This window comes from Chanos chanos, chromosome 11, assembly GCF_902362185.1.
Source record: "Chanos chanos chromosome 11, fChaCha1.1, whole genome shotgun sequence".
NCBI classification, from domain to species: domain Eukaryota; kingdom Metazoa; phylum Chordata; class Actinopteri; order Gonorynchiformes; family Chanidae; genus Chanos; species Chanos chanos.
In genome coordinates, this window is record NC_044505.1 from 3,707,689 (window position 1) to 3,724,326 (window position 16,638).

The window sequence follows — 16,638 nt, forward strand, 5'->3', positions numbered from 1 at the left end:
AAAATAGAAGTAACAAGTCCAGTTATGACATCACAAAGTTCACCTGGACTGATAGCTAGAGAGAGATACAAAACAAAACAACTGGCTCCATTCAAAAGAAGAAAACCACGACAACAAAAAAAAACAGATTCCCTTTCTGGTCAAGTCAGTAAACTATGCAGGCACACAATAGAGTTGAAAGTCACTACTGGTTTGTCATGGGGTTTTCTTATTGTGTGTTTACACACACTTCCCTGAGGTATTTTAGATGTTGTAAAACCCGTATCATCAGTGCATCAGTGCTCAAGCTAAGCAGGTACAAGTGGTCACATAATTCTCCTACTCACTCATTATCTAAGCCGCTTGTCCTGATTAGGGTCGCAGGGTGTGCTGGAGCCTATCCCATAGGGCGAGAGGCGGGGAAACACCCTGGACAGGTCACCACTCCATCACAGGGCAGACACACAGACAAACACACTCACACACACATTCATACCTAGGGGCAATTTAGTGTCTCCAATTCACCTGCATGTCTTTGGATTGTGGGAGGAAACCGGAGCTCCCAGAGGGGAGAACATACAAACTCCACACAGAAAGGGCCCTGGCCACCCGGCCGGGAATCAAACCCGAGACCTTCTTGCTGGGAGGCAACAGCGCTACCCACTGCGCCACCATGCCATAATTCTCATTTAAAGTGATGGGCTTTTTTTGTTCAAGTGAGTGAGGCTAACTTATTACTTTGTTTCATTTCTAAGTCTGGCTGTGTCTCCTCTTTGGCCCAGCAATCACAATGAGTTTTAAAACCAATTTTCAAACCTTGATTAGCTGAAGAGGGCGAGATAGTTCGGGGAGAGACGTAAAACGTGCGAGGCTTTGGGCGTTTAGGAACACGACCTGGAATCGGGATTATAGACTACCTTAACTCCTGCTGTACCTATCAAATGTCAGCAAATGGATCGGGGAAATAGCTAAGGGAGCAATGTTTACCATGAGTGATATGTAAATCAGTTACACAGAACTGAGTTACAATACAAATGTGTGTAGCCTGTCCTACAGGAAAAGAGTGGAATTGTTCCATAATGGGAGTAGCACTCTGCTGGTGTGACAAATATCGACATGTGAAAGATACTTCCTGAGGTCTACCTTTCTTTTCTTTTTTTTATCAAGTAAAGGCTAACTTTGAGATTTTGTCCTTTTAAAAAGCAAAGGAGACTCTTTTACAGTTGATCTTTCTAACAAATCAGTCCTACCTTCGAAATCTGCACCCTCATTTGCAAATAAACACAGAGAGTGAAAGTAACTTCAAACATATCAGCTTGTTCATAATTAACTTAAAAACTGTGTCATTCAGTCTGTGAAAAAATGGTGTCAGTGTTTCTAAAGTGACCCAGCTAAACCAGTTCTGTGGCAGTAAGCCAAACACCTGTCACCAAATGATTCCTGTTAACATTATAATGACTCAACCGAAATCATTCAAATATGGCAGAAATAACTGGTCCAGAAGCATGTTGTGAAATCTTTGCTTGGGTAGTGAGCAACATGCCTGAAATCCTTGTAAACAGTCACTGACCTTAACAGATATTAAAAGCTATCATAGACAATTCTGCCTTTAAGGGCAGAGTAACATTAACCCAAGCCCAAGCCTTGGTCAGTTTAAAAAAAAAAAAACCTTACAATGCTACCATCACTGTGGCCCCTGAGAGTAGCATATACAGTAGACAAACCTATTTATCTAAATACAAAAAAATATAAAAGCATAAGACAGATCTTCGTGACACATGTTCAGTATACATGTTCTTCTAATGTGGCTCTGGAGTAAAGTCTTGAACTACTTCCTCTTGGGCCTGAGGTAAAGCTTTTTGGTGAGCATGGAGGTGAAACACGGCACCTGCTTCTTGCCGATGGCTTCCCGGTCTCTGCAGTTGCCCACAGAGCGTCTGGACACTTTCCTGTTCACCAGGGTCAGAAGCTCCACGAACTCCAGAGATGTTCCGTACTTGCGCAGAGCCTCACACAGGTCCTGAATGTACCAGGAACCATTGACAATCTCCCGATGGGAGAAGAATCCTGTCCGAAGCAAGACATTTCACATCAATGAAATTTTTTTTTTTTTTTCAGTATTTTCCTGAATAGTTATTATTTATGAATTTATTCGAATCACATAAGATCGGTTTCATATGTGACATACAAAGCCAGCAAGGAAAAGGATGTGTTGAAAGAATGGAGGCCAGCTATAAGGAAAGGAGGCCGTTAACAGTATCCTGTTAAAATAAGCATTTCATCACATAAAGTCACAGGACGATAAACGTAAAGGGTAATGTGCTGGTGGCTTGGAACTAGCGATACTGAGCTAACAGCTAACCCATTCACCACTGTACAAGAACACTTCTTTTCCAATAACTGATTTGGTCAAAGCCCAACTTATACAAGAGCTGACCTGCCAAAGCAATTCATACTTTATCCTTGAAATACAACGAGGACAGTCATTGGAGAAAAACAAAAGCATGTGGCACAAAAAAAAACAGAGCTAGCCTGCTCGCTATCGCTAACCAGCCGAAGAAAAATGTTTGTAGCTGGCTGGCCACACAAAGTGCCCGTCTGTTTGTGATGATAAATTTAGACACTGCTGTTTATCATCACACCGGATATGACATCTTAGCATCGCGTAGTGTCAGACCAATAAAGAGTATTCAAAGGTAAGTGCGTTAACATCATCCTCTTTTTCAGACTTGCTCAGAGTGATGTGGTTATGCAGAACGACTAGGAACACCCACGTGAAATGTCTCCACCTATCAGAATGAAATACTGTCCAAGGGCATGCGTTTATTCATTGGCATAGAAAGTATCATTTTGAGTTCACACAGCTGCACCTAAAAATGCTTTTTACATATTTTACTGTGCTCTTGTTTTGACGAGTCACTGTAACAAACCAGTGCGGAAAATCCCCAATTCATTTACAAACCACACACCCTTAAGGGCCGAGGTTCAAAACAAGTTGTTTTTTTATTTTATTTCTGGCATTCAACTTTTCGAGGGCTTCGTGACAAAGAAATGAACATTAGCGTGTGGTTTACAACGCTGTTAAGTATTTTTCACTAGAAGAAGGTGCCCTCAGGTGAAATACTTTGCAAATAAGTCGTTATAGAGGATTAAGCATTGAATAGTTCTTATCTTTGCTATTACACAGGTGGTAATGGCATGGAAACAGTAAAAGATGCAAGTTTCTGATATATGAATTTCCTTCTTTTCTATTCATTCTTAAATGTGACATTAACTGAATCAGTTAGCCAATGGTTCGGTGACCAGGTAACAAACTTCTGTCAGTACTTACTTAGAGATACAGAACAAGACACTGTACTCTGTAGACTGAGGCATAAAAAACGTGTTTTGACTGCAGTTGGGACTCACCCTCAGCCACAGAGTAACACATGAGGAAGTCTGCTCCAGCCGGGAGCGTGTACAATGCCCCTGCATCCACCACCACTTCGTTTATCATCTCACTGTCACAATCCACCACATCCATGGGTTTCACGGGGTCATCGTGCACATCACCACGACACGCCTGGTAATCACACGCAGTTGTTCCCATTTACCAATGACGCAAGCTTAACTAGGACCAGAGTTTAAAACCATTCAAACTCAAATTGCATCTAAGGTGAAGAGAGAAATTATCTATTTGAATAAAGGTCAACGGTATAAAAAAAAATTCAGATTCGTTACCACAGTTACTTATTTGGACTTTTTTTTATTGGCGTTTGAAGAGCTAGCATAATCCACACCAAAAAATTGAAGGTCAGTGAAAGTTGGGAAGAAAGCTAAGGCCAGAAATGCTACATTACGGTAAAACACTTTGGTGGAATCTGAGAACACTCTGTAATACGTCACCTGCAGGATGAAGATCTTAGGCTTTCCCACAAGGCTAGGACATTTGGTTCCTTTGAAAAGATCTGTGATATCCTGAACTGGAACCTTCTCATCATAGGCATAGATGTAGTCTTTTTCCCCGTGACTGAGGAAAACACAGACGAAGCAGTCGGCATCCACGTGATTGGCTGCGGCAGCTGTGGTCAAAGTTTGAAACAATGTGAAAACCAAAGTAAATGCCACATAATGATTTTTGCTCAATGGCATTTCTCTGAATTATTTGGACTTTCTGACTCAGTTCCATTGACCCACAAACCTTCGGACAGTATTTTAAACATATCTTCTTTTCTGAGGTTGGTGTAGTCCTTCACATCAAACTGCAGTTCCTTAAACCTGAAATAAAGGATTCAAAACACTTAAAACTGAGTTTCGTAACTTCCTCCCAACTGAAAATGTAACACAGATACCTCTTCAAAACCATGGGGTCAAGCTCTTGTGCTGTACACCTGACCTGTGTGGTTTTGCTTTGGTCTTAAGTCAGGTTCACATTTGAAATGACAGTAGGTTGTTTTTCGCTTTGGACAAAAACAAAAAGACTTGTGATGATATTAAACTTGCATGTGTATTTATCAGTCTGGTATACCATCTTTACTTGACCTGTACCTTTCAATGAGGTTGAGTCTATCAGCGTTGGAGCCACTCCGGTAACTCAACCTTAGTTCCCAGAAGAACTCCTGTTGGTTGAAGATCAGGGCAAGCCCTCGTCGTTTGTTGTTCACGCAGTACTCCTCATCTGGGTCCAGAGACGAAGAGCTAAAAGGAACATGTTCAGAGGACTCACGTTGAAAGACTGTAGTTAGGCAACTACAATTTACAATTTACAATTTAGCATTTAGCAGACGCTTTTAGCCAAAGCGACTTACAACTGCAGTGACATATCGCTAACTCAGCGGTGAGATCTTACCTTCTGTAAACGGCATCCACCTCTGTAACGTTCTCACTCAGAGCTGAAAAACAAAACAGTCAAATCAGAACTACTGAACCGAACTTAGACTCCGAAACAAATCGTCAAAAAACTGAAACAGGATTATGCTTCTGGGGACTATTGTCGGACGGAGATCTCTCAGTCAATGCACATTCAGAGAGGTCAACCTTCTATTGTTCATCAGGCACCTAGTTCTAATGGGTTTCAACAGGCCAGCAAACACAGACTAGGATAATGCAGATAATACGACAGGAGTCAAATTTGACAGTTTCTCAGTTTCCTGTTCTTTTCACGTCAGTGGTGTGAATGGCGGAAACCATGCAAGTAATTTTTGTCAATGCAGAAGAATGGAAAATTTGTATAAAATAAATGATGTATTCAGTAAGCAAACTGAGCAGATTTGCAGTCACCAAAAACTGGCCACAAGTTTTGGATTGAACGGTCGGACACAACAGGATGTTACACCGAGATGCAGTATAACAAAGACAATCTGAAACAGCGTGTCTACGTTCTGTCTTTCTTATGTTAAGAAATGCAAACACTCTGACCTTGATTAGGTGATCCTGCATCATTCTCCACGTTGGCTGTGAAAAAAACAATGCGTGAGTAACTTGACGAGCCATGTTCAGTGTAAAGTATGAGGAGTTTTTGTCACGTCACATCACTGTCTCACTGAATTCAACTGAACGTTGTGCCAACTCCAAGAGTTGAGCAATGCTCAGGTGCGGATAAGCACGCTAAATAACACAACGTAAATACATGTTGTGTTGAAGCGATCGTATTGGAATGTTTTTTACAATTAACTGAGTCTTGCCACGGTTGCATCAGATGCCGTCCTCGCGTACCGAAACAGAACGACCAGGGAGTTTTAGGTTTAATTAAACCTATTCAACCTTGCTTAAGCAAAAATAATGAATATGCGCTGAGTAAAAAGTAGAAAAAAAGAAAAGAAAAAAGGACTTCGTGACAAACGTGTCTTGGAAGACTAAGTAGCCTAACTACAAGGAAACATGTCTTGACATGTTCTGTCTATTCTGTCATCTGTGATAACAACTACATTTTAAAAGCATGTTACGATATGCCGGCATAAGCATAAAAGCATTCGCTGTGCGGCTTCATTACCCGCGTGAGCACTGTCTGCGCTGGACATCGTCCTGTTTCCTCTCCTTCGTGCAAACTGTAAAAACATTAATTAGATTCGACTAAAAAAGTCTGCGACGTCAGGAACAGTATCGCCCGCCTATCGACTGGCTTCAGCCCGCACGAAACGCATTGGCTGCTGTGTATGTCACACTGCCTGAAAAGCAGGGGTTTCCGCATTGATATTTAAATACACCGTAAGCCTGTGGGTTTTTTCGAAACGCCTCACCTGGAATTGTAACCAGCCTCATGTTTCTCTCAAGCTGAGAAACGACTGGAACCCTGAGTATGCGTTTTTATGTAGAAGAGATGTTACTCGTGGAAAATGGGGTATTGGAAAACATTTTATTTAATGTCAATTTAAAACCTCAGGATCCCATTACTCAACTGATTTCACGTAGACGGAATGGCATTCAAATATCTGCAGGCTATAAATTATCAAATTGTTTGCACAATTTCGCTTTTAACTATATGAAACAATTAGAGAACTGTACAGCAACTAGTTTATCCTGCCCTCATTGTACCAAAAAGTATAAAATGAAATAACTAGCAATTTATGTCTAACATGCAGCATGTACAAAAGAGACACGTATTTCTGGCGATATACATTTACTGTGTATGCTGTGCGAAATACCGTTGATGAAACAAAACCTTAACCTGACGATGAGAGATAGCAGAAAGAAACACGAAATGAGTGCCCATTTCCCTTAAACTGGCCAATCCATCAGCCGCTTTTTCAAGAGGCCGAATTTAGCGGTAAAATCATTATCTACCCGACCATGAGCGAGTGCACGTAATTCCCTGCAGGCCCGTAGCTATGGCTGTGGAGTTACTGTTGCGTCTGTGTCATACTTGAGAAACCTCTGCATTAAATTTAGAAACATCCCAAAACTTAAATCTTCTAAACAAAACAAAAAGCACATTTCATGACGTGAACCGGTCTCCACTCGTAACATGAACCGTTTGACATGCTGACCAAACAGATACACTGCTATATCTAGCCTTGAATAATCAAACAAAATACAATATTTACAAACACAATACAATCATGATTGTGCATCTGAACTCTTTGTTTACTTTTGTTTTTAAACCTGGGAAGAAGCGAATTTCCCTTATTGTTAGAACTCTAACACCTCTTTAATGTTCTCAGTCAGATGGAAGATCTGAGAAACTTACAGACCTCAAATCAATTACGATTCCCTCTGGAGCAGATCCAGCCCAAGGCGTTATGGGCTGGACACGCACATGGGCGCGCGCACACGCACACACTACTAAGAAACTGCACATCGTAATATATGTAATCTTGTCATCTTTTGACAGTGGTGCATTTTTATCAGATCATATAATTACCATAGACACAGTTTGCAGTCATAACAAACCATAACAAGGATAAATCAATCCTAATTTTTGTAGTATATATGCAGAAAGAACTGTGACATTTTGAGAGCACATTTATTAAGATCTTTTTGATACATGGTTTCGAATTCAAAAGACAAGTAAAACTGTTTTGGGGTTGTTTTTTTCCACATTTTGTACATGCCACAATCAACAGTCAAATTTTACCAAGATCATTCACATAAGCATTTGTTTTGGTTTCATAAAGAGCAGATATTTGTTCTGTGTATATCAATATCCGATCATAGGACAATTTTTCACATTAACACCCATGCCACCCATTTGTGGAGTACTCTGCTGTTAATGCTTAACTACCACACACACACTGTATAATATAACTTGCTACTCCCCTGTACCATTTATCACTCTCCCCAATGTACCTGCGATTAATCGAATGCCTAGTAACATTCTTATAAGGAAAAACTAAACAAGTTATGTCAATATATTCCCATGATATACATATAGAAATTCATACACATTGATTAAACCCAATAAACAGTATTTAACTAAGTGAACAAACAGGATTAAACCCGGCCGAAGTCTGTCCTGAGTTGAGTAAATGAAAAACAAAGGCTGTTCCCATTTTGCTGTGTTGGTATAAATCAGGCAGAGGGAACAGACAGTGTACACTCTCATTTATGGCTCTGGTTTATTATAAAAGGATACTCACAATGTAAAAACTTGAACTGAGGAAACATACTAAAAACAAGTTAAAAATCAGTCTGTAGGAAAATAGTGTCGGTGCACAACTGGATCAGGTGTGCGGAGGGAAGCCAAAACGATTCCCGTTAATATGCTAATGTCTCAACCCACTTAATTAGACATCATTTAAACATGGCAAACTAAACGATTCAAATTACCTCTGAAACATCACGCGAAATCCGCGCTTTGTTCGTGAGCGGAACACCTGAAACGTTCGTTAGCAATCACTGAACTGAATAGATTATAAAAGCAAGCATTGACAATTCCACCTGTAAGAGCACATGTGACATTCAAGGCTCAAGCATTGCTCAAACAGCCACAACAATAAAAAAAAAAAACCCAACACATCAGCTAGTAAATAATTGACTTAACACCTGAGAAGCTTAGTCTGTTGGAAAATTGGCGTCGGCGTTTCAAGCGACACCGTGTAGACCTGTTTTTCCGGCAGCAAACCAAACACTTGTCACCAAATGATTCCTGTCAATATTCTAAAGCCAATATTGTAATTACTCAACCCAGTCAGTTAGAAATCATTTATACATGGCAAAATGAAATTACTCAGAAGCATGCTGTGAGACCTGTGTGTTGGTCGTGAGCAACAGGTCTGAGATCCTTAGAAACAATCATTGAACTGAGGGGATTTTAAAAGCTACATGTACTGTTCTGCAGAGTGTTATTCAGGTCAATACAAAAAAAAAAAAACAACCACGAAAACAAACAAACAAACAAACAAAACAAACCAATGCGAACGAAACCCTTAGAATGTTACTATTTCTATGTTTCCTGAGAGCAGTCTATACAGTAGACAAATCTATTCATCTGTTTAACATATTCCTGTCCATGTGTTTGAAAACAAAGCCTCATCCGTGTACAGAAAAGTCCAAAGTTACTTCCTCTTGGGCCTGAGGTAAAGCTTTTTGGTGAGCATGGAGGTGAAACACGGCACCTGCTTCTTGCCGATGGCTTCCCGGTCCCTGCAGTTGCCCACAGAGCGTCTGGACACTTTCCTGTTCACCAGCGTCAGAAGCTCCACGAACTCCAGAGATGTTCCGTACTTGCGCAGAGCCTCACACAGGTCCTGAATGTACCAGGAACCATTGACAGTCTCCCGATGGGAGTAGTATCCTGTCCAAAGCAAGACAATTCATATTATTTTTTTTTTTTTTTTCACTGTTCGTTATGATTTATGGACAAAGGTAGAACCATTCGATCATACATGATCAATTATAGATTTCACATCCAAATCCTAAAAGGAAAAACTTAGAAGGATGTGTAGGAAAAATGGAGGCCAGCGATAAGGAAAGGAGGCCTTTAACAGCATCCTGCTGAAATAAGCATTTTATTACATGATGTCGCAGGACAGTAGGACAGTAAATGTAACTGCCATAGTTGGTGGCAAGAACTAGTGATGCTGAAACAGTTAGCCCATCCACTCCTGTACAAGTACACTTATTTTCACAGTAACTGATTTAACTATTGAACCAATAACTGTGCCGTATTCAAAGTTGTACATTTGCTGACGTTGTTAAGTGTTTCAGATTTACACAAGTTGGTGTGGCTATGCAAAACAAATATACACACCAATGTGACAAGTCTCCACCTATTAGAGTGGAGTGTTATCCAAGACTGTGCATTATTATTTTCATTCCTATGGCTATCAAGCGTAATCACATCAAGCCAAGCAGGATACATGAAACACTGTCAAAAGGAAAACGATGCAGGTGAAAGAATCCTTTTGATTTCACGCGACTGCATCTAAAAATGCTTTTTTACATATTTCACTGTGCTCTTGTTCTGCTGAGTCACTGTAATAAACCAGTGTGGAAGATCCTCTATTCATTTACAAACCACACACCCTTAAGGGCCTACGTTCCAAACAAGCTGGTTTTCCCTAGTTTTGTTTCTGGCATTCAACTTTTCCAGTGTTGGGGTGTAGTTTACCAAGCTGTTTATTATCTGACGCTGTAAGAGGGTAGCCTTAAGAGAAATAATAAGTAGTAATTCAGTAATTAAATATGATTAAGGAGTTCATAGTTCTTATCACTGCTACTGCAGGTAAGATAATGACATGAAAACAATTTAAAACAAGTTACAAGACGAAACACCACACTTTGTTAACTAAGGCCTGAAAAAACGTGTTTTGACTGCAGTTGGGACTCACCCTCAGCCACAGAGTAACACATGAGGAAGTCTGCTCCAGCCGGGAGCGTGTACAATGCCCCTGCATCCACCACCACTTCGTTTATCATCTCACTGTCACAATCCACCACATCCATGGGTTTCACGGGGTCATCGTGCACATCACCGCGACACGCCTGGTAATCACACACAGTTGTTCCCATTTACCAATGACGCAAGCTTAACTAGGACCAGAGTTTAAAACCATTCAAACTCAAATTGCATCTAAGGTGAAGAGAGAAATTATCTGACTAAAGGTCAACGGTATAAAAAGGAAAAATTCAGATTCATTACCACAGTTACTTATTTGGACTTTTTTTTATTGGCGTTTGAAGAGCTAGCATAATCCACACAAAAAAAATTGAAGGTCAGTGAAAGTTGGGAAGAAAGCTAAGGCCAGAAATGCTACATTACGGTAAAACACTTTGGTGGAATCTGAGAACACTCTGTAATACGTCACCTGCAGGATGAAGATCTTAGGCTTTCCCACAAGGCTAGGACATTTGGTTCCTTTGAAAAGATCTGTGATATCCTGAACTGGAACCCTCTCATCATAGGCATAGATGTAGTCTTTTTCCCCGTGACTGAGGAAAACACAGACGAAGCAGTCGGCATCCACGTGATTGGCTGCGGCAGCTGTGGTCAAAGTTTGAAACAATGTGAAAACCAAAGTAAATGCCACATAATGATTTTTGCTCAGTGGCATTTCTCTGAATTATTTGGACTTTCTGATTCAGTTCCATTGACCCACAAACCTTCGGACAGTATTTTAAACATATCTTCTTTTCTGAGGTTGGTGTAGTCCTTCACATCAAACTGCAGTTCCTTAAACCTGAAATAAAGGATTCAAAACACTTAAAACTGAGTTTCGTAACTTCCTCCCAACTGAAAATGTAACACAGATACCTCTTCAAAACCATGGAGTCAAGCTCTTGTGCTGTACACCTGACCTGTGTGGTTTTGCTTTGGTCTTAAGTCAGGTTCACATTTGAAATGACAGCAGTTTGTTTTTCGCTTTGGACATAAACAAAAAGACTTGTGATGATATTAAACTTGCATGTGTATTTATCAGTCTTGTATACCACCTTTACTTGATCTGTACCTTTCAATGAGGTTGAGTCTATCAGTGTTGGAGCCACCACGGTAACTCAACCTTAGTTCAAAGAAGAACTCCTGTTGGTTGAAGATCAGGGCAAGTCCTCGTCGTTTGTTGTTCACGCAGTACTCCTCAGCGGGATCCAGAGACGAAGAGCTAAAAGGAACATGTTCAGAGGACTCACGTTGAAAGACTGTAGTTAGACAGCTGCAGTGACATATCGCTAACTCAGCGGTGAGATCTTACCTGCTGTAAACGGCATCTACTTCTGTTACGTTCTCACTCAGAGCTGAAAAACAAAACGGTCAAATCAGAACTACTGAACCGAGCGTTAGACTCCGTAACAAATCGTTAAAAAACTGAAACAGGATTATGGTTCTGGGGACTATTGTCGGACGGAGATTTCTCAGTCAATGCACATTCAGAGAGGTCAACCTTCTATTGTTCACCAGGCACCTAGTCCTAATGGGTTTCAACAGGCCAGCAAACACAGACTAGGATAATGCAGAAAACAGGACAGGAGTCAAATTTGACAGAGTTTCTCTGTTTGGTCATCTTTTCGCATAATGGTGTGGCCAACAAAGCCAAGCAACTATTTTTTTCTGTGAAGGAGGAATGGAATTACTGAAAAAAATGTCCCATTCAGTGAGCACATGGGGCAAATGTGCACCGACAACAGAGTGCCCACAAGTTTGTAACCGGACAAAGTCTCCGCTAAGTTTTCATTTGATCCTAAAGCACTTGCGTTTACACTGATACGCAACATTATAGAGAAGATCTCTGTCTACATTCTGTCCTCGGTATATTAAGAAATACAGACACTGACCTGGATTAGCCATTCGTGAGTCAGTCTCCACGTTTCCTGTGAAAAGACTTTGGTGTGAGTAACTTTGTGAGCTAGGGCAAGTGTAAAGTGAAATCAGAATACCCTAACACCCGTCTCTCATCGCTAGCTGTACATTGGACCAGTCCAAATCAGTGTGTCAAACAATGCCCCGATGCGGAAAAGCATCAATACTTTTTGTGTGGAAACGATCGTACTGAACGATCTTTTACAATTATCAGGTATGAGTCTTGTCATTGTTGCATTAGATGCATTAGCCTATAAGCAGCACAACCACGTCACGAGTTTAGATGACTGAAATTAGGCAATTAAAACGGACTGGAGAATAAGAAAGAACTTTGAGACAAACATGTCCAGGAACTCCATGTAACATGTATGCACCATCTCCATGTATTTAGTACCTCTGTGAATAAAACTACATTTTTTAAGGCATGTCACTGTCTGTTTAGCTGACACATAAACAGTCGTTGTGAGGCTGAATTACCTGCTTTAGTTCCGTCCGTGCTTGCCATCGTTCCTTTCCTTCGAACTTTCGTAAGGTACTAAAATGTTAATCAGATACGCCTAAAATACTGTCCGACTTCAGAAGGGAAAAAAAGCACCGCCCGCTTAAATTGATTGGCTTCATGATAATCCAGAAGGAAACGCATTGGCTGCTGTGTATGTCAAACGCTGGTTGCATATAGTAGGCGCTTCCGTATTGATTTTCAAATATATTTTTATCATTACTGTGAAACACCATACCTGGATCTGTAACCACCAGCATCAACGTTCTGTCAAGAAAAACGACTCTAAAACAACCTTGATTATGTATTTTTATGTAGTATAAATATTACACAAGGAATGCAAGGACTTGGAAAACATTTTATTTAGCGTCGCTTAAAACGTCAGTCTCATTACTCAACTACAATCACGTAAACGCTATTTAAATGTCTATACAAGTTAAACAGCTGTTTGTACAATTTCGAATTTACACAGTCACGCATTTTAACTTTTATTTTAAACAACTGTATTAAACAATCAGAGCGCTGCACCTCAGCTGCATTTGATATAGAGATTTACTGCCCTCTTCTGCTTGCACTTGAAGTCTACGCCATGAAATAATTAGCAGCTTAGGTCTGACATGGAGTATATAAAAAACAGGAACCTATTAATCGCCGTTAGAAATGTAATGTATAGAGAGAAACACTACACTGAGAGCCCATTTTCCTACAACTGGCGAATCCATCGGGCGCTTTTTCAGGAAGTTGAATTTAGCGATAATATTTAAAGCCATCATTTAACTGAACAAGCTCGCGCACCCATAACCCCTCGAAGGCCAGCGGTATTGTGAAGTTACTGTCTCCCTCTGTGTGTCATACTTGTGAAATCTTCTAAATTCGGATGTATTACATTTTGAAACATTCCAACACTTTAACCCTCTTTAAAAAAAAAAAAACAAATGGCAAAGTTCATAACTTGAACTGGTTTACATTCTCTATTCAAACGTGACTTCTACCTCATATTTCTGACTTCTGACAAATACACATAAGCAATCCCTACTTTCTTTACTCCCTGAGAGGCCTTATGGCATTAAAAATGGAACTCCAGCCTTTCTGAGACCAAGCTCTCCTCTCTCCTCTGCTCTCAGAGCTCCATTTTCTCCTCATATTTGCAAATGCAAGAGGCTCTCTGACTGTCCAGGTAGGGTTTACAGCCCAAGTGCATGACAGCATCGAACAGGAGAGTCACTGCAGATTCACAGGCTGTCAAAACAAGCATGATGGTCAATGTTAGTGCAACTGCAAATACTGGAGTAACAGAAAGTAACCAGAATAGAGTCTGTATAGTAATGTTCTGAAGTTCTGACAGTAAAACATTCCACTGATTCTACTAACACTGAACATTCTACTGGCTCTCACAGGAGATTACATTACTGTATTTCTGCTATAACATTATAGTACCTCATTCAGTCTATTCTTAATACTCTTATTTTAAAGAAATATCACAAAAATTCAAGTGGTATATCTATATCAAATTATTTTTTTGGGCCAAACCTTGAACAGTCTGAGCAAGTCCCAAAGTCCTTTGAACATTCCTACAGATGGTCTCCAAACAGTACTGAAACTGCTCATCACAGTCGTGTTTCTCCTGTCCACAGGTGTCATAGCAACGGTCGTGTTGGTTACAGCACTTGGTCATAGATGGGATTCCAATATCAAACTGTGGGCAGCAGAAATACATGAGTACACATACATGGTACAGAATACATCATGCAGCTTCCTTACACATGCAGATCTGTTTTTAATTGAATGTAAAACATAACTGCTGTATGAAATGTTAAATTATATCAACATTTACATGAAATCCAAACAGTGGAGAGCCACATCCATTGGGAGGCGGTGGTTTGTAACCTGGCCTGGGAGAAGGTTTGTACCCTGAAAAGATCAAAGTTAAAGGTTAGTTGAAAGCCACAACTATTTCAACAGATAATCCACTGTTCTAATCAGAACAAGGTCGCACTGTCCTGAGATAAAATACGTTTTGACTGATATGATGGTGTTATTCTGTTCTCATTTTACCTGAGGTACAAGACAGTGTTTAGTCTTTGTGAGCTGTTTTATTGGAATTGCAGATGTTTATGGGTATTCTGATCTACAACACTAAACACTAAAAAAAAATGTAAACAAAGTATTTCTTATTTGCCTTTCTTTCTGCCTCTTTCTCACGTCTCTCTCCACCTCTTGTTAGTTAATAGACTAAAACGTAGTCGTCCCGTGTGAGCCCAGAACCACCGGCCCGCAAGGACACACCTACCATCACTACATTTATAATGACACAGTCCATCATCTCCTCCGAACAGGTCCAATGCGGCATTGAGATAAGTATCTATTTTATGGATCCCGTTCCGAATGGTTTTTAAAGTGGTCCTCCAGTCTGGGGTCTCTGGCTCCGAGTCATCTGAATACCCACAAACCAAGTTAGTAAACACTCCTGAAATTAACACAACGATGACACCAACGTTGAGGTGCATAGTCCACCTGATGCAACAAGAACTGAAGACACAGCTCCTTCTTCTGTAATGAGCGTTACTTTCTAAATAAGTCCAAGTCACTTGCTCATTTTAACTTTTCTCACGTCCCCAGACTGACCAGAAGTACACGAGAGAGGAAAATCGGCAGTCCAATCTGAAATACAGTCCCGAGATATATTACTTGGCGTTTGAAGTTGTCATGTTGTCATCTTACTCCCACTCACGAACAGTCACGCTTCCGGATGCCACTGATGTATCAAAATAAAAGTCTCCGAACGTGAAATACCCACAACTCCAGGCGACTTGCGACTTAATGGTCTATATTGCGACGGAATGGTATATATAGGGAATATATAAACCATGTGCATACTTTTGTGCTTGAGTGTGAGTGTGTACGTATGTCTGAAGATATATTTTTTCTCTGTCCCCCTAAAGTGGACCATCTTGGAGGCTGTTAAGTGCCAACGCATGGTTAAAATCCATCCTAGTTCAGATACTGAGCTAATTATAGCGCCAAAGTGTAAAAATGTAATGTCATTACAGCTCAGCCAAAAGCTGACCCAATACTGCATATACCAAATCACTCACACACAGAACATAGCACTACTGCATGAGCACCAGTAGAGACTGCTGGAGTGGCAGAACAGATCAGGTATTTGATAAGGTCCCTAGGACGTGATCACCAAATGACAGCGAATTAAAGGTAATAAATTATTCATACCACACTATGTTCTCAGTAAGAACTCCCTCTTTCTCTTCAGTTTCTGGGCGTGCACATAATTCAGCAATCTTACTGCTTAGACTGAAGATTTTCTTACTAGTATCCTTTAGATGTCAAATAGTGAGATAGTTGTTTTGTTAAGAGCAAAGTTTAAGAATAAAAGTTTCAGAACAGAAACAATAAACACCCTTATGATGGGTGCCAACTTCCTAAGGGCATTGGACATTGCCATTATCTTTTTTTTTTTTTTTACTGATCACTGAAATTCAAACTGACACATGTACAACACGACTTATCAATAAAAACGCATCTTACAACTCACCAAACATTTACGACTCTGCCACATTAGCCTAACAACCGATAAGAGCAGGGTGAAGTCTAAAGTAACATAAACACACTCCGACTGAAATATTTCTCTTTGTTACTGCTCTGATTTAATGTGCACACTGCAGACAACCAGTGTTCTGTTGTCACAAGGGAGTTCTCCATAATATCAGCAAACAGAGCAAATTTGAGTAATGAGGTGACAGAGTTAGATAATAATTTATCCTTTATTCAAATGATTAGTCAAGCAATGAGGAAATATCTTGTTTCTCTAGAGACTTAAATAATTTCATAAATTCAAACATTCAGAATTTTTTTTTAAAATGTACAACAACTTGATGGAAGTCAAACATTTCAGAGGTCCATCCCAGCAGGGCTCTGACCGAGAGCTTCTTGA

At 40.2% G+C, this 16,638-nt stretch overlaps 3 protein-coding genes across 3 annotated transcripts; all 3 read right to left on the reverse strand.

Annotated features, from left to right (window-relative positions):
* Positions 1 to 1,807: 1,807 nt before the first annotated feature.
* Positions 1,808 to 5,978, reverse strand: LOC115824171 (caspase-6-like). Its single transcript, XM_030788276.1, has 7 exons — positions 5,951 to 5,978; positions 4,808 to 4,850; positions 4,507 to 4,656; positions 4,160 to 4,236; positions 3,865 to 4,040; positions 3,388 to 3,541; positions 1,808 to 2,046 (listed from the first exon to the last, which is right to left on the reverse strand). Exons 1-7 carry the CDS (start codon positions 5,976 to 5,978, stop codon positions 1,808 to 1,810), a joined length of 867 nt encoding a protein of 288 aa, XP_030644136.1.
* A 2,948-nt stretch (positions 5,979 to 8,926) lies between these two features.
* Positions 8,927 to 12,695, reverse strand: LOC115824172 (caspase-6-like). Its single transcript, XM_030788278.1, has 7 exons — positions 12,668 to 12,695; positions 11,586 to 11,628; positions 11,346 to 11,495; positions 10,999 to 11,075; positions 10,704 to 10,879; positions 10,227 to 10,380; positions 8,927 to 9,190 (listed from the first exon to the last, which is right to left on the reverse strand). The coding sequence occupies exons 1-7, from the start codon at positions 12,693 to 12,695 to the stop codon at positions 8,952 to 8,954; spliced, it is 867 nt and encodes a 288-aa protein (XP_030644138.1). The 3' UTR covers positions 8,927 to 8,951.
* Positions 12,696 to 13,056: 361 nt separating this feature from the next.
* On the reverse strand, positions 13,057 to 15,393 carry pla2g12a (phospholipase A2, group XIIA). The gene is made up of 4 exons (XM_030788078.1): positions 14,980 to 15,393; positions 14,524 to 14,600; positions 14,220 to 14,385; positions 13,057 to 13,928 (listed from the first exon to the last, which is right to left on the reverse strand). The coding sequence occupies exons 1-4, from the start codon at positions 15,194 to 15,196 to the stop codon at positions 13,810 to 13,812; spliced, it is 579 nt and encodes a 192-aa protein (XP_030643938.1). The 5' UTR covers positions 15,197 to 15,393; the 3' UTR covers positions 13,057 to 13,809.
* Between the last annotated feature and the right edge of the window lie 1,245 nt (positions 15,394 to 16,638).